General features: G+C 46.4%; 1 protein-coding gene across 1 annotated transcript in view; it reads left to right on the top strand.

The window, feature by feature from the left end:
* Positions 1-16913, top strand: part of LOC140476719 (cadherin-2-like) — a 181833-nt gene that overhangs the window by 100802 nt on the left and 64118 nt on the right. Inside the window, exon 3 of the mRNA XM_072569539.1 lies at positions 971-1200. Within this exon, the coding sequence (XP_072425640.1) occupies positions 971-1200 (230 nt within the window). The remainder of the gene's footprint in view (positions 1-970; positions 1201-16913) is intronic.

The following is a 16913-nucleotide window of genomic DNA, read 5'->3' as shown; positions in this document are numbered from 1 at the left end:
CCCTTCGGCCCAACAAGCACACGCCAACCCTCTGAAAAGTAACCCACCCAGACCCATTTCTGTCTGACTACTGCACCTAACACTACGAGCAATTTAGCACGGCCAGTTCAACTAACCTGCACGTCTTTGGACTGTGGGAGGAAACCGGAGCACCCGGAGGAAACCCACGCAGACACTGGGAGAATGTGCAAACTCCACAGAGTCACCCAAGGCTGGAATCTAACCTGGGTCCCTGGCAATGAAGCAGCAGTGCTAACCACTGAGTCACCGTGCCACCCCAGTTTCAGTGATAAAGAGAGATTGGACAGACTGGGTCTGTTTTCCTTGGAGCAGAGGGGACTGAGAGGGATGTGATTGAGATGGATAAAATTTTGAGGGGCATAGACAGGGTGGAAAGGAAGAAAGGTTTCCCCTTGAAGGAGGGATCAATGACCAAGGGGTTTGGATTTAAGGAAAGAGGCAGGAGTTTGAGGGGGATGCATGGAAACATTTTTCTCCCCCAGAGGGTGGTGGGGAATCTGGAACTCCTGGATTTCTGATGAAGGGCTTCTGCCCGAAACGTCAATTTTCCTGCTCCTCGGATGCTGCCTGACCTGCTGTGCTTTTTCACTCTAATCTTGACTCTAATCTCCAGCATCTGCAGTCCTCGCTTTCTCCTAGGGAATCTGGAACTCCCTGCCTGTAAGGGTGGGAGAGGCAGAAACCCTCAAGAGCATTGAAGAACTGTATAAGTGTGCACCTGTGATACCAAGGCATGCAAAGCTATGGGCCAAGTGCTGGGAAATGGGATTGGTGTTCACCAGCACAGACTTGGTGGGATGAAGGGCTTATTACTGTGCTGTGACTAGAGAGTCTCACTACCCCGAGTGTTCCCCGAAACACTGCCAGCCTGGCTGTGGAGAGAGCGGTTCCTCAGTAAAGATCTATAAGTAGGCCCCGGCAGATTACAAAGTGTTCTTTTCTTTTACAGTTGGCTTTGATGACTGTTTCCGGGGTTTGGCAGTACAGTATGAAACGAACGACCGGAACTTCAAGGTCCAACGTGATGGCGTGGTGTTCGCAACTGAAGACCTGCATCTCTCTGGGAAACAAGTGAAGTTTGTGGTTACGGCACGGGGAATGGAGAGCCCCAGACAATGGCAAACCGTCGTCAAGTTAACCGTGAGAGCCAAAGGTGGAACCAAACGCACAGGCCAACAGGTACCTCGTCACAACACTGAGGAGCAACAGTTCCACACACAGATTCTACATTCTTTTTTTGTTTTCCCCCAACTTCAATTTCTGAACACATTTCTACATTTAAATGATACGAAATACGAACAGGAGTAGGCCATTCGGCCCCTTGAGCCTGCTCCTCCATTCAATAGCAACATGGCTGATCCGACATTCCTCACACCCACCTTCCTGCCCTTTCCCCTGATTCCCCAACTGATCAAGAATCTATCGATCTCAGCCTTAAATATACACAAGGACTCTGCCCCCACAGCTCTCTGGGGCAAGGAGTTCCAAAGACCCCCAACCCTCAGAGAGAAGAAATTCCTCCTCATCTCAGTCTGAAATTGGTGCTCCTGTATTCTGAGACTGTACCCTCTGCTCCTAGACTGTCCCTCAAGGGGAAACATCCTCTCAGCATTGACCCTGTCAAACCCCTTCAATCTGATCTGCCATACCTCCTACAAGATGTCATGGACAGGTGGCTATTAGCGGTGGTGAGGGGGTGTGGTGTGTGGGTGTGGAGTTGAGAACAATTGTCTTCTGGACACCTTTCCACCCTGTGTGGCTCTTTGTTCACGTTGTGTTGGAGTCTTGACTGAGGTAAACTTCTACTACCGTGCTATTTATTGTGTGTGAACAACCCTGTCAATTGGGATCATTTTGGTTAAAAATTCAACCTTTCCAGTAAAGGAGATGGGATTTGAGGAAGGGTGGAGTGGTGGATGGGAATGAAGGTGTTTGATGGTAAGGAGCCCCTAGTGAGGTCCCAGTGAAAAGACAAGCCAGGAATGTAGGAGGAGTGATTTCTGTTGCCACGACAGCGCGGCCTACTCATGTTCTGAGCCACGCGATGCCTGTCGTTAACCAGTTGTATGACTTGTGTGTTTTTAAAAAATTATCTTGCGATTGCCACCTATTGGTTAGCCGGTCTACCATCAGATAATGGTGCTTGGACCACCACAGTACGCTTAGAATGACATGGTGGCTCAGTGGTTAGCACTGCTGCCTATCAGTGCCAGGGACCCGGGTTCTATTCCAGCCTCGGGCATGGATTTTGCACATTCTCCCTGGGTCTGCGTGGCTTTCCTCCCACAATCCAAAGATGTGCAGGTTAGGTGAACTGGCCATGCTACATTGTCCACAGTGTTCAGGGATGTGTAGCTTGGGTGCATTAGTCAGGGGCTAACTGTAGGGAAAAGGGTCTGAGTGGGTTACTCTTCGGAGGGTCGGTGTGAACATGTTGGGCCAAAGGGCCTGTTTCCACACCGTAGAGATTCTATGAACTGACATAATCACAACGCTAAACCCCAAAAAAGACTGCAGATGCTGGAAATCAGAAAAAAAAAGACAAGTTGCTGGAAAAACTCAGCAAATCTGGCAGCATCTGTGGAGAGAAAGCAAGAGTTACGTTCCAGGTCCAGTGACCCTTCTTTAGAAACACTCACCCATATCCTGAGGGAAAGAATTCCAGGATTTTGACCCAGTGACACTGAAGGAATGGTGATATATTTCCAAGTCAGGATGGTGAGTGGCTTGGAGGGGAACTTGCAGGGGGTGGTGTTCCCATGTATCTGCTGCAATCTGTTGATCAGGATAAAGGTTAATAAGACCCTCACGCCTATTCCTAATTCTCTGACCCCGATTGCAAGCTTGGTTCTGATTTGTTTATACCCTTGTTGAGCCACAGTTTTCTGATTAATGCCCACTGACCTTGCCTGCGATGGATATGTCCTGTGAGTGGCAAGTGAATTATTCATTATGGGAGAGTTTCACATTAATACATTTATCCTAATTTCTCTCCTGTGGGCATGGCTCTGAATTCAAGGATATGTTCCCTGCCGGTAGACAGCGTGTCTCTCTATTCACCCCATTGATTGCTATCATCTCCTAAAAGCATCAATCACACAATCTTGACCACCGCCCCCCCCACTCCACCAAATACTTGACGTTATTGCATCATGAGCTTTGATCAGCCCCCCTCATCCACTGCTGTCAACACTCCCTCTTTCCATTAGCAACGCACAACCACAACAGTGTGTGCTACCTCCAAGATGCACTGCAGTGACTCACCAAGGCTCCTTCAACACTATCTGCCAAACGTGTGACCTCTTCCATCTAGACGGACAAAGGCAACAGATACATGGGAACACCACCCCCTGCAAGTTCCCTTCCGAGCCCCTCACCATCCTGACTTGGAAAAATATATCACTATTCCTTCAGTGTCGCTGGGTCAGAATCCTGGAATTCCCTCCCTAAGGGTCACTGGACCTGGAACGTTAACTTTGCCTTCTCTCCTCGGATGCTGCCAGATTTGCTGAGTTTTTCGAGCAACTCCTCTTATTGTTTCTGATTTCCAGCACCTGCAGCTTTTTTTTTGGGTTTAGCGTGGTGATTGTGTCAGTTCAAGGATGATTGGATCAAAGTTTGGAAAATATTTAGCAGGGATTTGGAGGGATTTTGGAAATGACTTTAGAAAGCTGGGAAGTTTCATGCAGTGAGCTAAAGTAATAATGTGGATTTGGATTTGCTCGCTGAGCTGGAAGGTTCATTTCCAGATGTTTTGTCACGCTACTAGGTTACATCTTCAGTAGGCCTCCAGGCGAAGCACTGCTAGTAGGGTGATGAAACATCTGGAAATGAACCTTCCAGCTTAGCAAGCAAGGACTACGTCCAGAACCCCAACCTGAGCTACAAATCTTCTCAAAACTCTCTAAGTAATAATCTTAAATTGCTGTCCGGTGTAACTCTTAGGACAGTCCATTGGATTATTGAATAAATGCTTTCTAACAGTAGGCTAACATCTAATGCTGGGTAGATAGGTGCATGCTTGGGTATGCTAGGAGCTACAAAGATAAATACTCAGGACCCTGCTTAATGGAGCCAAAAATAAGCATTTTCCAAAGAAAAGGGAGCCATGGAGATGGCCTGACCTGCTATATCTCCATTGTAACAGCCTGACCAATCAGAATCTTCCTGCATGGTCCAATAATTAAGATTGACAGTTAACTTCCTGATGAAGGGCTTATGTCTGAAACATAGATTCTCCTGCTCCTCGAATGCTTCCTGACCTGCTGTGCTTTTCCAGCACCACACACCCAACTCTGATTTCCAGCACTTACAGTCCTCACTTTTTCCTAGTCCTTGAACATGGAGTCACAGGTAGATAGGATAGTAAAGAAGGCGTTTGGTATGCTTTCCTTTATTGTTCAGTGTATTGAGTACAGGAGTTGGGAGGTCATGTTGTGGCTGTACAGGACGTTGGAATATTGCGTGCAATTCTGGTCTCCTTCCTGTCGGAAAGGTGTTGTGAAACCTGATAGGGTTCAGAAAAGATTTACAAGGATGTTACCAAGGTTGGAGGATCTGAGCTATAGGGAGAGGCTGAACAGGCTGGGGCTGTTTTCCCTGGAGCGTCGGAGGCTGAGGGGTGACCTTATAGAGGTTTACAAAATTATGAGGGGCATGGATAGGATAAATAGGCAAAGTCTTTTCCCTGGGATCGGGAAGTCCAGAACTAGAGGGCATAGGTTTAGGGTGAGGGGGGAAAGATATAAAAGAGACCTAAGGGGCAACGTTTTTCACGCAGAGGGTGGTACGTGTATGGAATGAGCTGCCAGAGGAAATGGTGGAGGCTGGTACAATCACAACATTTAAGAGGAATCTGGATGGGTAAATGAATAGGAAGGGTTTGGAGGGATATGGGCCGGGTGCTGGCAGGTGGGACTAGATTGGGTTGGGATATCTGGTCGGCATGGACGGGTTGGACCGAAGGGTCTGTTTCCGTACTGTACATCTCTATGACTCTATGACTGTTCTTGCTGCATCCACATGCCAAAGATAGCATGACCAATCAGCACCCTCTTCTCATGGTCTGTAAAATGGTGACTCCTTGTTTTGAATACATTACTTTTCTCCTAGTTCTGAAACGTTAGTTTGACTAGTCGTCTTTTAGCAAGGTTTAAATTGTGTACAAGCCAAGTGATCTGCTGTTTGATTCATGTATTGTCTCAATGACCCATACTTCTGACCCTTGTCCCTGTGCCAGAACCCAGCGCTAGTTACACTCCCGCCATGATGGATATCGGTCCCAGCCCTTGCTCAGGGGAAGCACAACTGGCTGGATCCAAGTGTCTCTTGTGGCACAGTGGTAATGTCCTTACCTCTGAGCTAGGAAGCCTGCATTCAGTTTGCCCCAGAGGTGTGCAGCAAAAGCAGATTGTTGAGAAAAATATCCAAGTGAATCAGAAATCCCTGCTCTGTCAGTGTGCCTCCAGCAACTTACCACATGCACTGTGCCTTTTATAATAGTTTATGTTCATTTAGCACCAGGAGTACAGAACAGGAATAGGCCCTCCAATCCTGTACTGATCCTCATGCCCTACTTAAACTGAAAAACAAACCTGCTGCCCTTATTCAGTCCATATCCCTCTACCCTTTCTGTTCATGTCACCATCCAAATGCCTCTTATATGTCCCCAGTGTACCTCTTCCACTCCCTCTTCTGACAGTGCGTTCCAGGCTTCTTTCCCTCCCTGTTTGAAAAACCTCCCTTACACATCTCCCTTAACCTGTTCCCCCTCTCACCTTGAACCTGTGCCCCCTTGTAATTGAAACTTCAACCCTGAAAAAGCCTCTACCTATCCACCCTGTTTATGCCTCTCATTGTTGTGTTGCCCTCTATCAGGTCTCCTCTCAGCCGCTGTCTTTCCAGTGAAAACAATCCTAGTCTTTTTAACCTTTCCTTATAGCCAATGCCCTCAAGACCAGGCAACGTCCTGGGGGACGGCACGGTAGCTCAGTGGTTGGCACTGCTGCCTCACAGCGCCAGGGACCTGGGTTCAATTCCAGCTTCGGGCAACTGTCTGTGTGGAGTCTGCACATTCTCCCCGTGTCTGCGTGGGTTTCTTCCGGGTGCTCCGGTTTCCTCCCACAGTCCAAAGATGTGCAGGTCAGGTGAATTGGCCATGTTAAATTGCCCATTTGTGTTAGGTGCATTAGTCAGAAGAAAATGGGTCTGGGTGGTTTACTCTTCGGAGGGTCAGTGTGGACTTGTTGGGCTGAAGGGCCTATTTCCTCACTGTAGGGAATCTAATCTAATCCAATCTAGTCTAATCTAATCTAATGAACCTTCCACGTCCTTCTGGTCGTGTGGCAATCTGAACTATACGTAATATTCCAAATACAGCCTAACGAGGGTTTTATATAGCTGTAACATGGTTTGTCAACTCTTGTACTCCATGTCCCAGCCGATGAAGCCAAGCATGTCATATGCCTTCTTCATCACCTTGGCCACCTGTGTTGCCATTTTTAGGAAACTGTGCACCTTTACACCTAGATCAGTCTGTGTGTTAATGTTCTGTACAGACTGCCATTTAGAGTACAGTCACTGTGGAATCCTGAAAACTGCCTCCTTTTCACATGGTATTCTTCCCACTGCAGCGATCCCAGTCACCCTCCAGCTTGGGAGTTGCGTGCCAAGGTTCTGATGCACTCGAGATCCCACACCCAGTCCAGAACATGGAGGCAATAGCCTCCAGCTCGCCTGTTGTTAACAACTCACCACTTTGTAGCTGTTTAGACATTGAATGAATTCCTACACTTTGAACCAAGTTTAATGTAGAAAACTCATTCATCTAAAAGAAAACGTGTAGACAATTTCAATGGAATCTAACGGAGATTGTGTTAATGCTCCTGAACTAGCAATCTGGAGATCCAGGTTAATGTTCCAGGGACATGAGTTCCTGGTGGGAATTCAAGTTCACTTAACAAATCAGGAATTGAAAGGTAACCTCAGATAACAACCTCAAAACCCTCATCGACTTGTTATAAAACCAACCTGGTTCATTAATGTCATTCAGGGAGTGAAATCTGCCATCCTTAGCTGGTCTGATCTACCTGTAACTGCAGACCCACAACAGTGTGGTTGACTCTTAACGTTTGAGGTTGTACAGGACGTTGATGAGTCTCTTCTGCAGTACTGTGTCCAGTTCTGGTCGCCCTGTTATAGGAAGGATATTATTAAGCTGTAGAGGGTTCAGGAGAGTTTTACCAGGATGTTGCCAGGACTGGACGGTTTGAGTTATAAGGAGAGGCTGGGACATTTTTTCACCAATAGAGCATGGAGATTGAGAGGTGACCTTAGAGATTTACAAAATCGTGGGTAATATAGATAAAGTGAGTGGCAGGTGTCGTTTTCCTAGGGTGGGGGATTTAAAGACTAGGGGACACATTTTAAGGAGAGAGGAGAAAGATTTAAAAAAGACATGAGGGGTAATTATTCTTACGCAGAGGGTGGTTCGTGTGTGGAATGAACTTCCAGAGGAAGTGGTGGGTGTGGGTACAGTTATGTTGTTTTAAAGACATTTGGATAAGTTTGTGAATGAGAAATGTTTGGAGGGATATGGGTCTAGCGCAGGCAGGTGGGGCTAGTTTAGTTTGGGGTTATGGTCAGTATGGCCTATTGGGCTGAAGGGTCTGTTTTTGTGCTGAATGACTACCCTCTGAAATGACTCAGCATGGTGCTCCAATCGAGGGTCAATTAACAATTGACAATGAACGTCACCCAGCAAGCGCTGCCCCTATCACATGAAAACATTTGGGGGAAAATGTGGTAGGGCCAATATTGTCCAGTCACCAGAACACCTAACTGTTGTGTCGTCATTTGATGATTTAGAGTGCACTGGGCCCCTCTGTAATTGGCTCATTTTGATACTCTATGTCCCTGTGCCTCACAGTGGCAGGATACTATCTCCCATTGGGGTAATACACTGGAAATCATGCCCTGCTATTCCTGCAGTCATCACCAAACTCAAAAGGTTATATCAAAGGATGCAAAGTTGCCCAATTTACCCATCTCTTTAGACCCAGAAAAACATAGGCCAGGTTTACATATTTGATAAGAGAAATCTCGATTATCCGAAGGGACACAGGCGGGCAGTGCTTCCTTTGTTTAATCAAATTCTGGATAATCGAATGCTGGCTAACCTAGTTTAGCCAAGAATCAGGACCTTGCGATCTTGTTCGGATAATCCGCTATTTGGATAATTGAATGCTGGATAATCAAGGTTCCTCTATACTGTTTACTACACAAATCGATCCTGGCTACAGTCAGATAATTATCAACTTGTTGATATATAACCCTACGAGAGAAAACCTTCAAAACCTCTTCACCCTGACTCCCATACACTTACAGATTTGGGGGTGGGAGGGGAGAAAAAGTATGGGTGGAGGGGAAGGTCAGGAAGGCAGTCCAATGGTCCTTGTCCCAAGGTGATCCTTTCAACTTGTTACAGCTTACTATTGCTCTTCCAACTACCTTCACTTCTCTGTACCAGTCACAGAGTGAATGGTTCACAAATTATAAGGTCAATGACTTATTGGTTACAGCTTACACTGACTGGTGAGTGGAAAATAAACTGGCTTTCTTCAGGCTTTAACCGCAGAGTTAAAGACACCACCTCCCTTTGTGCTTCAGGCTAGCTTGTTCACACCCACAAGCTGCTCAGCCGCCTTGCCACCTATCACATAGTTATTGACACATATCAATCAGCTTCCTGTTGCCACCTGAATCTCCCAACTTCTTTACAGTAATCACCACCACCACCACCAATGCCCTTCCCCCACTGGCCTTGAGCATGTGCTGTCTCCCCCTTCCCCCCATCAGCCTCTTGTTTCTCTTCTCTTCATCGTGCTCCTTAAAAATCAATTATCCTTTGGCCTACCCCTCGAATCTCTGGATGTGGCTCATTGTCCGATTTTGTTGGAGACAGTCATATGAAGTACCTAGGGATACTTTGGCATGCCAGAGGTGCTATATAAATGCCAGTTGCGATTAGTCTCTAGGCTGAGGTAGTTACAAATCTACAGAGATGAGCACAGTCCCAATTTTGGGCAGGATTCCATAGAGTTGGCCAGTCTCTTACAGAGCCAGTTGCAACCATTGCAGGTGTGTGGGAAGGGAGTCGGGAAGCATTCCTAAATCCAGTCTGATCGAAGGCAGGGATTGTCGGATGCGCACAAACAGAAACCATCGTGCTGTGGAATTCTCTGGCACAGAAAGCGGTTGAGGTCAAAACTTTGGAAGTGTTTTCAAGAAGGCATTTGATATAGCTCCTCTGGCTAAAGGGATCAAAGAGTATGGGTGAAAATGAGGAACAGGGGAATGAGTTGGAAGACCAGCCATGATCCTATTGAATGGCAGAGCAGGCTCAAAGGGCTGAATGGCCACCTCCTGTTCCCAGTTTCTATACTTTACCATTGCCAGACTGACCGCTATGTAGAACTGCGTTGGAATTTGAGTGTAAAAACAAGCCATTTCTCTCTCATATATCCAGGTTACACATCCGTGGTTAGGTTCTGGAATGCACTGCTTGAGTCTATGGCAGAAACTTCCAAAAGGGATTCGGAAGGCTATCTGACCAGGAAGCATGGGCAGGTTCCAAGGAGGATGTGGGAGAACTGGGCAAACTATTGATTCAGAAAGGCAGCACAGACGCAGTGGGCCGAACGGCCTGTATTTGTGTTGTGATGATCCTGTTGATTTGTCCATGCCCGTGTTTGGTGGTGCTTGGGAGCTTTTCCCCAGTTCTGCCTCCCCTTGGTGTCTCTTTTTTTTTTGTAGCTCATTCTGTAGCGCTCCTGCCTGCTGAACCAGAGGGTTGTTGGTTCAAGTCCTGGTCCGGTGCATTCAGGCTGACACCACTGATCAGGAGAATGATTCCAAATGTGAGGAAATTGAGTCACTTTGGGACAGTTCTGTATGGTGAAGGGAAAGCTGAGAAGAGACTGGATAGAGATGTTTAAAATTCATTGAGGGGTCTGGAGAGTATAGGTAAAGAGAAGTTGTATTCCCGTTGGTGGAAGGATTGGAAACTAGAGGGCAAGGCTTTATAATAGTTGGCAAAAGCAGTACATTAACAAAATAACACCGTCTCTGTTCAACATTAAGGCAGCGAGTGTTTAGAATGTGGATTGCTGTGTCTGAGTGAGTGGTGGAGGCAAATTCTGATCTGGCTTTCAAATGGGAACTGGATCATTTGCAGGGGGGGGGGGGGGGGGGAGGGGGAGGGGGAAGTGTCATGGGATGATGCATTCCTTTAAAGGGCTAGTGCGTGAATACCAGGCTGAGTGGGCTCAACTGTAAACCAAAAAAAATGGCTGCTGAGACTGGAGCATCAGAGGGGGTCATTACAGGCTAAATATTGGAGTCAACTCTCTTCAGGTGTGGAATTATGGACAGGTTTAACACACATATGGGAATTTGTGCTCTTAATTATTGATTTTTGGCAGGAGAGGGGAATGCAGAATTTTGAGGTCACTCTTGGCTTATGACAAGGGTTCAAGTCCCCCCACTGCAGACGGTGACACTTCAATTCAGTAAAAGTCTGGAATAAAAAGCTAATTCAAGGGTGACCATGCAACCATTGTCGATTGTCATAAAAAAACATCTGGTTCACTAAGGTCCTTTTGGGAGGGAAATCTGCTGTCCGTTATGGTCTGGCCCACGTGTGACTCCAGGCCTGCAGCAATGTGGAGTTGACTCTTAACAGCACTCTGGGCAATTAGCAATGGACAATAGAATAGGCGAAAGTGAGGACTGCAGACGCTGGAGATCAGAGTCAAAATTAGAGTGGTGCTGGAAAAGCACAGCAGGTCAGACAGCATCCGAGGAGCAGGAAAATCGACGAAATTCTGCCCGAAACGTCAATTTTCCTGCTGGGATGCTGCCTGACCTGCTGTGCTTTTCCAGCACCACTCTAATGGATAATAGAATGCCTGTCTAGTTGGTAATGCCCACACCCCAAAAGCCCAACCTTCTCTGGCTGGCATGTGACTCCAGACCCACAGCAATATGTTTGACTCTTAACTGTCTTCAGGGCAATTAGTGATAAACAATAACTATTGGCCTGGCCAGAGATATCCATATCCCAGAAATGTTTTTATATATATATAAAAATTCACAGTTGGTAGCTTTTTAACAATCAACAGCTTTGGGTCATGGATGAACAATGATCTCATTGAATGGTGAGACAACTGTGAAGGGCTGAATTGCTCTTTCCTACCTTCCCATGAATTTTGACTGTCTCCCATCCCAACAGGAGTTACATCGCCTGCAGTCCTTGAGCTGGGATTATTGAGGCATGGCTTTTGAGTTCCCGTTGAAATGTGTGAAATCTCCATATCTGAGGTAGTTGGTGAGCTCACCAAGCTGCTGGGTTATTGGGCAAATGCTCCGTTACCATGCTGGGTAACCACCTCAGTGGGACCTCTGTGAGACGCTCTGGTTCTGTCCTGCTCGGTTTTTATGTGGGTCCAGGATGTTGGGGATGAGTGTCACTCCCAGGTCTTCTCTGCAGTGGTTTGTACACCAGGTCTGTCCCTGTTGATGGTTGAAAACCAGGCTTCCAAGAACTTCCTTGGGTGTCTCTGGCTGGCCTGTCCTAGAACGGTTCCTTTGTCATAGCTGAATCGATGGCTGTCTTTGTCTATAGGTACAGAGATGAGGGGGAGTGGATCATGTCATTTAGTAGCCATTTGGTATTTGTGAAGTCAGATGGCTAGTTTTCTTCCTGTTTGTCCGATGTGGTGCTTGTTGCAAGGGATCTTGAATACTACGTTGGTCCTGTGTGCTGTGGATATGGGGTCCTTAGTCCTGGTAAATAGCTGGAGTAGTGTGGCTGTTGGTTGGTGAGCCACCATAAAACCTAGTGGTCATAACAGCCTAGTAAGTTAATCCTGATATGTTCTTTACATAGGGTAGGGTGGCCAGTCTGTTGGTAGGTACAGTGTCTTTTTGGCATTGTCTGTTGGACAGACATCAGCAGATGAAGCTGATGGAGTATCTGTTGTTATCAAAGACTTTGTGTTAGTGTTCTCCTCCTTCCATGGGCAGTTCTGATGTGTTGCAGTGTGTCATGGCTCTCCATATCTTCACCTTCTGTGAAACTTCTCGGTGCTGGTTCAGGGGTGACATCGCCCCTGAGCTAATTAGGATTAGAATAAGCTTTAGCATCACAATTACTCACAGCAGGACAGTGAAACGTTAACGGCACCATCCGAGGTACTAAGGTACAAGGTTCTTCAGAACAAATTCTTAAGAAACGAAATCAGGAAAATAAAAAGACCAGATTGCAGACCTTCCGTGACAATGTAATTTTAAAAATAAACATAACAATTTAAGACAAAGTCAACTTAGATGCTTTTCCACCACTCTTCCATAACACTGTGCCCACATTAGATGTGAAAAGTATTTGAACCTGGGCTGTTGCTGTGTTTGATCAAATGGACCTTGACTCAGTGACTGGTTGGAGTCAGACTGAATATTTGTAGTCTGTTCTATCAATCAAAAGGGACCAGATTTGGGACCTGCACGTGTGTATGAATGCCAGCTAACTTGGAGGTGTACTTGTGTTGCTATTCAAATGCAGCTGTCACGTGGCACCATTGCAGTTTTGCTTTTGTCAGCTTCAGCTCTTCCAGCCGGTCTCATCCTGTGGGTTTGGAGGCACTAACATAACCAGTGTGGTGGGAGTGGGTGGGAACTGAAGATTTACATATACACATTCTCTCAGAGCAATATATATAGATGCTTGGAGGAAGTGCTCAGTAGGGGGTGTCAAAATATGTTTTGGGAGAAGTTAGAATGTGGAGTCTGCATCCTCAAGAACTATAGTCATAGAGGTGTACAATACGGAAACAGACCCTTCGGTCCAACCCGTCCATGCCGACCAGATATCCCAACCCAATCTAGTCCCATCTGCCAGCACCCGGCCCATATCCCTCCAAACCCTCCCTGTTCATATACCCATTCAGATGCCTTTTACATGTTGCAATTGTCCCAGCCTCCACCACTTCCTCTGGCAGCTCATTCCATACACTTACTACCCTCTGCATTAAAACGTTGCCCCTTAGGTCTGTTTTATATCTTTCCCCCCCTCACCCTAAATCTATGCCCTCTAGTTCTGGACTCCCTGATCTAGGGAAAAGACCTTGTCTATTTATCCTATCCATGCCCCTCAAAATTTTGTAAACCTCTATAAGGTCACCCCTCAGCCTCTGACGCTCCAGGGAAAACAACCCCAGCCTCTTCAGCCTCTCTCTATAGCTCAAATCCTCCAACCCTGGCAACATCCTTGTAAATCTTTTCTGAACCCTTTCAAGTTTCACAACATCTTTCCGATAGGAAGAAGACCAGAATTGCACGCAATGTTCCAAAGGTGGCCTAACCCATGTCCTGTACAGCCGCAACATGACCTCCCAACTCCTGTACTCAATACTCTTGGCCAATAAAGGAAAGCATACCAAACGCCGCCTTCGCTATCCTATTTACCTACGACTCCACTTTCAAGGAGCTATGAACCTGCACTCCAAGGTCTCTTTGTTCAGCAACACTCCCTAGGACATTACCATTAAGTGCATAAGTCCTGCTAAGATTTGCTTTCCCAAAATGCAGCACCTCGCATCTATCTGAATTAAACTCTATTTGCCACTTCTCAGCCCATCTGGTCCAGATCCTGTTGTAATCTGAGGTAACCCTCTTTGCTGTCCACTACACCTCCAATTTTGGCGACATCTGCAAACTTACTAACTGTACCTCTTATGCTCACATCCAAATCATTTATGTAAATGACAAAACATAGAGGACCCAGCACTGATCCTTGTGACACTCCACTGGTCACAGGCCTCCAGTCTGAAAAACAACCCTCCACCACCACCCTCTGTCTTCTACCTTTGAGCCAGTTCTGTATCCAAATGGCTAGTTCTCCCTGTATTCCGTGAGATCTAACCTTGCTAATCAGTCTCCCATGGAGAACCTTGTCGAACGCCTTACTGAAGTCCATATAGATCACATCTACTGCTCTGCCCTCATCAATCTTCTTTGTTACTTCTTCAAAAAACTCAATCAAGTTTGTGAGACATGGCTAGTTGAGGCATTAGTGAAAATATGTTGAAGGGGACGTCGTATTGATAGATAAAAAAGATATGAAATAGGAATAGAAGTAGGCCATTCGGCCCCTCGAAACTGCTCCCCCTTTCAATGGGGTCATGGTTGATCCAACATTTCTCTCACTCACCTTCGTGCCCTTTCCCGATTGATCTAGAATCTATCGATCTCTGCCTTAAATATACACAAGGACTCTGCCCCCACAGCTCTCTGGGGCAAGGAGTTCCAAAGACACCCAACTCTCAGAGAGAAGAAATTCCTCCTCATCTCAATCTGAAATTGGTGCCCCTTTATTTTGAGGCTGTACCCTCGGGTCCTAGATTCTCTCGTGAGGGGAAACATCCTCTCAGCATTGACCCTGTCAAACCCCTTAAGGATTGATATGCAATCACCTCTCATTGTTCTCAACTCCTGTGAGTAGAGTCCCAACCAGTTTAACCTTTGCTCATAAGACTGGGGAGGCGATGGCCTAGTGGTATTATCGCTGGACTGTTAATCCAGAGACCCAGGTAATGTTCTGGGGACCTGGGTTTGACTCCCACTATGGCAAATGGTAACATTTTAATTCAACCTTTTAAAAAGAAATCTACAATGAAGAGTCTAACGATGACTGTGAATGATTATCGGAATAAACCCATCTAGTTCACACATGCCCTTTAGGGAGGGAAATCTGCTATCCCTGTCTAGACCAGTCTGTGTGTGACTCCAGACCCAGAGCAACATGGTTGACTTTTAACTGCCCTCTGGGCAATTAGGGGTGGGAAATAAATGCTGCCCAGCCAGCAACTCCCTTGTCCCATGAATGAATAACGAAAAAAAATTACGCCATTCTGTTCCTAGTGAACCTTCTCCACAAGGTCTCCAGTGAAACAATATATTTTCTTAAATATGGGGATCGAAACAGCTCACAGTCCTCCAGCTGTGGTCTCGCCAGCACCTTGTACAGCTGCAGTAAGACTTCCCTACTCTTACACTCTTTCGATGGCAGAGGAGGTCTGAAGGATTGAGTGACCAGCTTCTAACTGTGGGTCTATGCAAGTCAGAAGAATTTGAGATTGCTCCAGAGAGGATGGGCTCATATTGAGAAATGAAACCAGGTCCACTTCATGTAATGGAATCACAGATTGATGCTCCAGGTCAATTACTTGGCCCTTGTCAAATTCCTTGCTGAAGTCCGTACAGACAGCATCTGCAAGGTTTGTAGCTCAGGTTGAGGTTTAGGGTGTAGGTTTGCTCGCTGAGCTGTAGGTTTGATATCCAGATGTTTCATTACCTGGCTAGGTAACATCAGTGGCAACCTCCAAGTGAAGCAAAGCTGTTGTCTCCTGCTTTCTATTTATATGTTTGTCCTGGATGGGGTTCTTGGGGTTTGTGGTGACGTCATTTCCTGTTAGTTTTCTGAGGGGTTGATAGATGGTATCTAGGTCTGTGTGTTTGTTTATGGCGTTGTGACTGGAGTGCCAGGCCTCTAGGAATTCTCTGGCATGTCTTTGCTACCACTCTATCTTTATCAATTGTCTTTATTGTCTGTTCAAAAAAACTCAATCAAGTTACAGAGTCATAGAGCAATACAGCATGGAAACAGGCCATTCAGCCCAAACTGGTCCATGCTGACCATGGTGCCCACTCAGCCAGTTCCAATTGTCCACATTTGGTCCATTTCCCTCTAAACCCTTCCCATCCATGTACCTATCCAAATGTTGTTTCAATGTTGCTACTGTACCTGTCTCAACCACTCGCTGTCAGCCCATTCCGTACACACACCACCCTCTGTGTGAAGACGTTGCCCCTCAGATTCTCCTTAAATCTTTCCCCTCTCACCTTAAACCTCTCGTTTTCAAATCCCCATCCCTGGGAAAAAAGACTTGTATGCATTCATCCAGTCTATGCCCTTCACGATGTTGTACATGTTTCTCTCAAGGTAGTGAGGAATGCTTTCCCACGCACAAAGCCATGTTAGCTATTCCTAACCTGTCCATGCCTTTCCAAATGCATGCAAATCCTGACCCCCACAATCCCTTCCACTGCTGATGTAAGGCTCACTGGTCTGTAGTTCCCTGGCTTTTTGCAGTTTGTTCCTTCTGACTTTGTGAAGATCAACCAAACTCCCACTCCTTCGTTTCACCATCTATTTTGGTCCTTAATTTCCCGCACTTCAGTTTGTGAGGAAGGGCAGCTGTGTGTTTTTCTCCAAAGCACTAATTAGTTTTTTTTTCCTTAGTTGAGCAGGAGGACCTTTATGTGAGATATAGCCCCCAGCATAGACTGGTTGGGCCGAATAGCCAGTTTCTTTATGTGAGATGTAGCCACACCACCGCTCCCCCCCCTCCCCCCATTGAGAATGTCATCGCTAAGTTCGATGCAATCCTCCCACCCCACACCCACCTCCACTCCAATGTCAGATTTCCAGTTGGGCTTTTGGGGAATCAAGGGTGGGGTTTCTTAATTCTAAGAGTCTCTTATTTTCCAAAACGTGATGTTTCACCTTTTGTTCCTAAAAACTACAACAATGCGATGACGGTTCTTGCATCTCCCACTCTTACAGGCTGGAGTTCCAGGTTCCGCACCACCCTCTGGGGGGGAAAACATTTTCCTCACACCCCCTCCTGCCCCTCACCCTAAATCTATACCCCCTGTTTCTTTAGTAAATGTTCGGCTTTGTTCTCTGGCTAAAACTGAAGCACTGACACTTTGTATAATCCAGCTGGTTTATGCACAGGATGTTTACTTGACCATTGACGGAGCCCAAGTGTTGT

Source organism: Chiloscyllium punctatum, chromosome 5 (genome assembly GCF_047496795.1).
Source record: "Chiloscyllium punctatum isolate Juve2018m chromosome 5, sChiPun1.3, whole genome shotgun sequence".
Classification (NCBI taxonomy): Eukaryota; Metazoa; Chordata; class Chondrichthyes; order Orectolobiformes; family Hemiscylliidae; genus Chiloscyllium; species Chiloscyllium punctatum.
Note: the sequence above shows the minus strand (reverse complement) of the source record. Positions and strands in the feature narration are given on the sequence as shown.